This window comes from Mauremys reevesii, linkage group 7 (genome assembly GCF_016161935.1).
Source record: "Mauremys reevesii isolate NIE-2019 linkage group 7, ASM1616193v1, whole genome shotgun sequence".
Classification (NCBI taxonomy): Eukaryota; Metazoa; Chordata; order Testudines; family Geoemydidae; genus Mauremys; species Mauremys reevesii.
The window spans coordinates 74,518,302-74,525,865 of NC_052629.1; the positions used below are offsets into that span (position 1 = coordinate 74,518,302).

Here is a 7,564-nt window from a genome sequence, read left to right on the forward strand (position 1 = left end):
AGGAAGAAGTGGTATCAGCACCATTATTGAAGGAGTATGACTAGCTTCCACTAAAATTGATTATAGCTGTGTGTCTTATTGGATCCTCAAGTAGCAGTGATGATATGTGGGATGGTGCATCAGCTACAGCCAACAAGACAGCTATTCCTTTCTAATGCAAACTTCACAACCTTTATCTAGACCGTTGTCACCTCCAGGTTAAAGTACTGCAATGCACTCTATTTAAGGCTACTCTAGAAGCTTCAGTTATAGAAGAATGCTGCAGCTATTTATTTTAGGTTTGTCAGGGCACCTATCACAGCAGTGGATTGAACTGCTCAAGTATCTGCAACAGCTTCATTTCCAGATTCAATCCAAAGTGCTAGCAATTATCTTGGCTGTTTTTGGTACGGCAGCAGTGTGGTTGGAGCTTTAGAGAAAGGCATGAAAACAAGAGCTTGCACTATTGTCTGCATACTATACTGGTATAGTGAAAGCTGCGCAAGCCCTCCATGCCCCACCCTACCCTGAGTGGATGCAGTAACATCACTAAAGAAGTGTTTTATACGGACAGTTATTTCCATATGGGAAAGGTAATGAGCTGTACTGGTATCAGGCACCTTTATATTAATAAAACTGCATCCACTCGAGGGTTTTTACCAGTATAATTATTAACAATACCCCCAACTGAAAATTACATTGGCATAAAAATTGTGTGTAAACCAGATCTTACCAAAAAAAAGTGTATAAATGCAGAAAGGGTGGTTGGGAACAGCACAAATGAATAGAAAGGGAATGGAAAACAGCATAACTGAGAAGAAAAGTTCCAAATGTGCCACTGGCTCTGAGATTTATTTTTTCACCCTTTTGGTAAAGATTTTCAGTCACCTACTTTGTTAGTACTACTTTAATGAGTTGAAGGTCAAAAGACCTTTTGAAAAAGTGTATTTTAAGGAGGGACTTGGAAGAAGAGAGAGAAGACATGGCAGGCTGATTTAAGAAAGGAGAGGTGTTTAGGAATAAGGAGCTGCAGATGAAGTGGCTCACAGACTAGCGTGAGCGGACATTAAAGGCTTCTCTTATAAAAGAAAGTGGCACCAGGCTTTTATTTTAATTTAAAAGCAATTACTTATAAACCTAAATAACTTAACCTAAAGGGGGGGGGGGGAGGCACACATCCTTAAAAGCGTGTGCCTCCACAGCTACACTGCTATTTTCAGAAAGTTGGCTAGCTTGGAGATGCTAACATGTGTTGCAATCATGCATCCTGATCATAGTATAGACATACTGCTAGACTAGAGCAAGTTACAGATGTTTGAATCTTGGAACAAAGTTTTAGAGGAGGTCCAGACTAACCTTTACAAAATATGTTAACTACCTCAAATAATCTGATAATTAACTATAGGTAAAAAAACAAAAACTTCAAACAAGCCCTAAAAGGACAGAGAAGCATGTCTCTGACCAAGTGGATGGGGAAGATAAGAGCATCCAGGTTGTTATAAAGCTTTGCAGAGAACAAGATGCTTAAATTTAACATAGAAGGTAAAGGAAAGCTTGAAAGATTTGAAGAGGGACTTACTGTGGTCAGCGCAGTAGGCAAAGTCAATGGAGAGTTTGAGAACTGGGGTGTTCCATCCTGGCAACATGGCCAAAGAGCAAGCAACGTCACTTCTGAATATAATGAGTGAGTGAAGAAAAGCCAGATCTTTGATTTTCTGCAAAATGTCAATCTCGCAAACCACTTTACATATGAAGTGGTGTTGTAGCTGTGTTGGTCCCATGATATTCAAGACACATGGTGGGTGAATAAATATCTTTTATGGGACCAACTTCTGTTGATGAGTTGGTCCCATAAAAGATATATCACCAACTTTGTCTCTCAAACCACTTTATACTCAGGATTTGGCATGGACAGCGCATATGAAATGTCTCTAGCTGCTCCAAGTCTGCCTGTCAGAGGGTGCAGATTTCTGACTTGTATAGTGATAAAGTTTGACGGATCCTGAACTTGTCTCAGTGCAAATCTTTGCATCCAAAAGCAAGATATGGACTTCATGCAGAAAGCAGCGAGAACTATTTCTCAAGGAATGCCTGGCTTGCTGCAATTGTTTCAACTCTCCTTGCAGCCAGGTAGAGAGTAAGACATTGCAGTAGTCAAAATGAGAAAGTCAGGGCTTGGGCAGATTCTAGAAATTGTGTCAAAGAAAAATTGGCAGGATTTGGAGGCATGTAAATAGTTTGAGGAAACAGATAAGAGGGGAGCTGAAGATAAAAAGGTTGAGAGACAGACAGGGAGGCCAGAGCAATTGAGAAGGGAAGAGGAAAAGAGTTCATTTTTGCCATTTTTTGTTTCAGTTGATGCTAAAGCACCCCTTAAGTCCTGGAATGATCAGAGACCAGGTTATCCGAAGTGCAGTTGCTAGTCCTACACCCTGGTGGTCAATAAGATCAGTTGGGGTGTTTTTAATTGTCTGTTTCTTCAGCGCAGAGTCCCTGCCTTTGGCACTCACTCCATATGGCAATCTGCAAGAGCTTGGGTTTGATAAACTATGGGGAATAATGCAAGATTTACTTTGTTTAGTTGAACACCCTGTTAAGCATTCCTATGAAAACTTCCTGAAATTAAATGTTGACTGTTCTAATTTTTTAATATCTCAGCCCAAGTCAGAACTGCCATTATGCTCCAGAATTAAGAGTTTCAATCTAAAATGCTAGTGCTCTGGTGATTGTCAGAAAGGGGGTGGAGTTTGCTACAACCGATCAGCTCACCTGCAGAAAAACAGCAAAAATTTCCAAGCAGGGTCCTTCCAGGGAGGTACAGACTTGACACTGGTCTCAACCAGTAAACATTGTATTTCCAAAGTACCCTGGCAATTTGAGTCATGGAAAACTTGAGTATTAAGTTGTTACACATCTTAAGTATTATCTTCAAGTTTGGGTATTTTTGAGCGTCAAAAAGTAAGACTACACATTTTTTAAAAACCTATGTCATTTAGATTATCTAAACACCAGATGTTTTATCTGCTCTATATTAGAAATAAGCCTTTCATCCCATAGCTAGATTTTTGTGAGTAATCTAGTTTTTCCTGAAGCCTTCATGACTTGCAATATGAGAAGGTGAGGCTTAATGCATCTGAAGAGACCCCCACTGCTCCTCACATATCTACCTACTTATTGTGGGGGTGTCAGGGAAGAGAAGTCCTAGAAGAAAAGCAAGAGCTGGGAATAAAGTGAAAAAAATTAAGACATTCTAGACATGTCAAATGTTGATAAATCTGATCTTTTATAATCAAAATTTACTCTGTCTGAGCAATAGTACTTTCAAATATTTTCCATGACAAAATTCATTGCTCTAGCCACTGTACTGAAGTCTCTCACTTACTTTCATCTTGCACTGGAAGAAATTATTAATAATCAAAGGACATATTGAGCAACAATCAATTTTCAGCTATATTTAATGTAAGGTTGTTATGCCATTTGCAGCTGACAGTACTTCCCTGCAACTTTAAAATTCAATTGTATTTAAAACTGAATTCTGTGACAACCATACACACTTAAATGTCTTTGTGAGCTTAACTAGAACCTGCTACAAAAACCTAAAATATGCCAGCTATATACACACTACGAAATAAAATTATCTGTGTAGCAAACAGTACTAACACAAGAAACCAACTTCCTACACCAACTGAAATAGCAATTTTCACAGTAAACTCTCTCTGTAATTACAGCAAATATATACCCCACCACACAAAAAACATTTACTCAAGGATACAGAACCACCACCACCACCGCATAAATGTCCTTGTGCTCATAAAGAATCCTATTATGGCTTTCATGCCTGTTCTCTTTAAGTAAAGGACATGCTCAAAGTAGTTTACTAAAGGCTGATCCCCACACAAAGTTAAACCAGTACAACTTCTGTATGTACACAAGATCCATGTTTGAAAAATATTCTCACTATCAAGCCCTGCAGAGATGTCACCCTTTCTTCAACAAAAACAGAAATCCAGAGAAATTAACATACGATTACTATTAAACTGAACCTAAAGCAAAAACTGAAACCATAGCTGTTTAGCCTTGAACAGAGAAGAATCAGACTAGTGAGCCCTCAAACTTTCCCATAAGGGGACACGAATTTTAGTAGAGAATTAGCACATGGACACCTTCCCCGCCTATTCACGATTCCACAGATCCAGCTCGCACCCATGACACAGGCACATCCCAGAGCCCGGGGGCGAAGAGCAGAGAGAGACAGACCCCTGTCCACCCCTGAGGTATCACCCACTGGGCTCGTAGGAAGACAATACAACGATTTCTGCCCCTGTAACTCCCCATACCCCGCCCACAGGTCTCACACGTCCCCTTCAGAGTGAGGGGAAACACCCCCTCGCTCCCAGTTTCCCACCAGGCCCAGGGTGGGGCATCCCCGGGGCCCTGTCCCCAGGGCCCTGCACTCTCGCACCGCAGAAGGGGGGAGGGGCGCGCCAGGATACGGCCGAAAGGCGCCAGCCCCGCAGCCCGCGTTGGGAGCGCGAGGGGAAGGCAGGCCCAGTCCACACCCAGTACCTGCAAGCCCGACTCGGTCTCGCTTCGCTAACGCCGCTTCCTGCTCTACGGGCCCCCAGAGCAGCAGCAGCAGCGAACGGCAACAGGAGGGGCAGGACGTGCGCGCTCACAGGACAGCACAGCGCATGCGCGCCGCCACCAGCTGAGCCAATCAGCGCAGTTGGCGAAAGGGTTGCCGGGAAGCGGCACTATAAAAGCCCGGGAGCTATTTACGCCGCTGGTACCCACTACCGTTCTTGCGCCTGCGCACTCGGGCCGAGACGGCTCAAGGCTAATAGGGGAAGAGTGCAAGGATGGGTACTAGAGACACGGGGCCGCGCGTGGGGCAGGATCTTGGGCTGGGAGCCCGTGGGTGTCTCCTGACAATGGGAAAGCGGGAACGCCGCACGGCCTGGCTGGTGTTGCCTGGCCCTTTGGATCGGCAACTTGGGCAGGGCTAGGGCTGCAGGGGGCGGGGCTCCGTCATGTATGGGAAGCCGCTTTCCGCGCCCCCAGGCCCCTTGGTGATCTGTGCCTCGCACATGCGCTAATTCGGCAGGGGGCTGGGCGGCGCCGCGGAGGGCGGGGCTAGGCGTTGGGTGGCGGCGGCCATGTCGCTGCAAGAGGACCCGGTGCAGCGCGAGATCCACCAGGACTGGGCCAACCGCGAGTACATCGAAGTGATCACCAGCTCCATCAAGAAGATCGCGGATTTCCTCAACTCCTTCGGTGCGTGCGCGCTCGGCTCGGCTCCTCCCTCAGGCCCGGCTCGGTCGGGCTCCTCCCTCCGCTTCCCCCGGCCGGTTCCACCTTCACCCCTCGACTCCAGCCCCCATCTCTCCTAGTGAGGTCCGGGCCGGCTCGACCTTCGCCGCCACCCACCCAGTTCGACCTTCCGGCCCGGCTCTAGACTCCATCCTCCCAGGCCCGGCTCCACCCCACCCTGGCCCCGCCGGCCGCCGCGCTCTCTTCGGGCGGGTTCTGGGGTCGGGGCTCCCCGGTGGGCGGAGGGGGGGCGCACCTGTCCTGGTCGGGTACCGCGGAGCCCGAGCCCGGTGCAGCCCCTGATCCGACCTTTCTCCCGCAGACATGTCCTGCCGCTCCCGGCTCGCCACCCTCAACGAGAAGCTGACCGCGCTGGAGCGACGGATCGAGTACATCGAGGCCAGGGTGAGGGGTAGAGCAGGGGAGGTGACACTAGGGGACAGCCCTGGCGTGGGAGGAGGGGTTGCCCTGCGAATAGCTCGGTGCGGGCTCAGCCCATGCTTAGCAGCTCAGGGACAGCTGGGACCTTGCTGTTCAAGCCCCTCTGCGGCTTTTACCCTATCTCCAGTGGGTATTGTCCTGCTATCCCCCCTAAACCGCCCAGCTAGGCAGTAACGCTGTGCCCAGCACCAGCTAATCTTCTCTTTATGTAAGGGGGGGGGGGGATGTGTGGGACTCCCACACAGAGCCCCTCTGCGCTAGTTGTTACCGAGGGGTGGTGTTGCAGGCCTTTCTCCTGAACAGTAGTCCTGGAGCACCTGCCCTCTGCATGCTGGTGGGCATCCCAGCAGTACTTACATTGTGACATTGGTTTTCGCCAACAGGGCTGGAGAGAGAATTGAGATCTGAGGGGAGGGATAGCTCAGTAGTTTTAGAATTGGCCTGCTAAATTCAGGGTTGTGAGTTCAATCCTTGAGGGGGCCACTTAGAGATCTGGGGCAAAAACTGGCCCTGCTAGTGAAGGCAGCGGGCTGGACTTGATGCCCTTTCAAGGTCCCTTCCAGTTCTAGGAGATTGGTATATCTCCAATTATTATTTTTTATTATCTTGGTGAATCAGTGACTCTGCCTTGGGCCTAGCCTTGCTGTGAGGGATGACTTTTACCCAGTTCCCAGTGTATGGGAGCTCATTAACTTTCCCTGAGTGGGCGGACTGGCTAGCCCTTAGTGACTGCAGGCTGTGCTCTCCTTTGGCAGGTAACAAAGGGTGAAACTCTGACCTAACTGCAGAAGGCTGGTGGGGAGCTGACCTGGAGAAGATTGTGCAGCTGTGCTAGAGTTGACTGTCAGGCATCTGATTTCTTCATTACTTCTTATTGGTGACGGGACCTTAGCTTGTTTCTGCGATGCAGTATCCCTGCCTTCAGTGCATGGCTCCAGGGTGACTCCAGAGGAAATTGATAAAATGCAAATGAGCATGTTGAATTCAGTGATTTTTGTACAGACAGATTCATGCAGATGTCAAGTATTCCTGCACCCCTTAATCTCTCTCTCATTGCCAGCTGTGCATGTAGAACGCCTACATTTTGCAGCTGCAGAATCTCTCTGGCCAAAGGTTGCTTTGGGGGAAGAAAACTTCTCTTGGGAGCTGACTGGCTGAGGAAGTGGGTGTCCATGCTGTTGGCGGGCCACTCATCTGGTGGTTTCAGTTCCTTTAGCAAACACTGCAACTCATATCTCGTAGCAAAAATGTCAAATTATATCCATCCTTCCAGTCTGTGAGCAGAGCAGTAGATGTGCAGTGTGTGATTGGCGAGGGGAGACGGGAATAGGTAATGTGCCAAGATAAACTCTCTGGGCAGGGTGGGTTTCAGAGCTTTCTGTGTCTTTTTGTATTCTGTAGTGTCACATGGGGGGTGTCTTTCATTTGTGTTTCAACAATAAACTGCCTCTGCTGATGGGATCTGAGTTGATCTATAGCTAGAGGTCATTGTCGGGGTTCCTGGGATAAAGGGGCAGGAGCGTGGCCATGGAGTGCAGATGGCCAAGAGGAGTCACAACGGCCTGTTACTGTAAGAGGTGCAATTGTCTCTTGCGGTTCTTCCCTTCTCCACCAATTTCCGCTCTGGTGTGTTTCACTCCTACTCCCCTAAAATGATTAGTAGTGATCAGGGATCCTAGTTTTCTGTGATTTTTAGAGAGAGAGAAGGGGGGGGAAAATTCTTTGCTGAAGGGTTCTCTGCAATTGTGGGGCCTACTTCTATTCCTCTCTCCATTCACGTATCCAGGTAGAGTTCCTCTGGGCCACATCACTGGCTCCCTTGACATGTTTCAGG

General features: G+C 47.7%; 2 protein-coding genes across 5 annotated transcripts in view; one reads left to right on the top strand and one right to left on the bottom strand.

Moving 5' to 3' along the window:
• RHOA (ras homolog family member A) overlaps positions 1–4,707 on the bottom strand; it is a 99,557-nt gene extending 94,850 nt beyond the window's left edge. For 3 of the 4 annotated variants that reach the window (XM_039547084.1, XM_039547086.1, XM_039547085.1), the window contains exon 1: positions 4,546–4,707. The gene's annotated coding sequence lies outside the window, so the exon portion shown is untranslated. The remainder of the gene's footprint in view (positions 1–4,545) is intronic. The other variant, XM_039547088.1, reaches the window with a different exon arrangement.
• Positions 4,708–5,041: 334 nt separating this feature from the next.
• On the top strand, positions 5,042–7,191 carry LOC120409296 (probable protein BRICK1). The gene is made up of 3 exons (XM_039547089.1): positions 5,042–5,253; positions 5,612–5,694; positions 6,486–7,191. The coding sequence occupies exons 1-3, from the start codon at positions 5,136–5,138 to the stop codon at positions 6,510–6,512; spliced, it is 228 nt and encodes a 75-aa protein (XP_039403023.1). The 5' UTR covers positions 5,042–5,135; the 3' UTR covers positions 6,513–7,191.
• The last annotated feature ends 373 nt before the right edge of the window (positions 7,192–7,564 follow it).

Excerpts from the sequence above, each read along its gene's own strand:
- LOC120409296 (XM_039547089.1), top strand. The coding sequence starts at position 5,136 with ATGTCGCTGCAAGAGGACCCGGTGCAGCGCGAGATCCACCAGGACTGG. Across the intron at positions 5,254-5,611 it reads GGATTTCCTCAACTCCTTCG|ACATGTCCTGCCGCTCCCGG; the intron begins GTGCGTGCGCGC and ends TTTCTCCCGCAG. Across the intron at positions 5,695-6,485 it reads TCGAGTACATCGAGGCCAGG|GTAACAAAGGGTGAAACTCT; the intron begins GTGAGGGGTAGA and ends CTCCTTTGGCAG.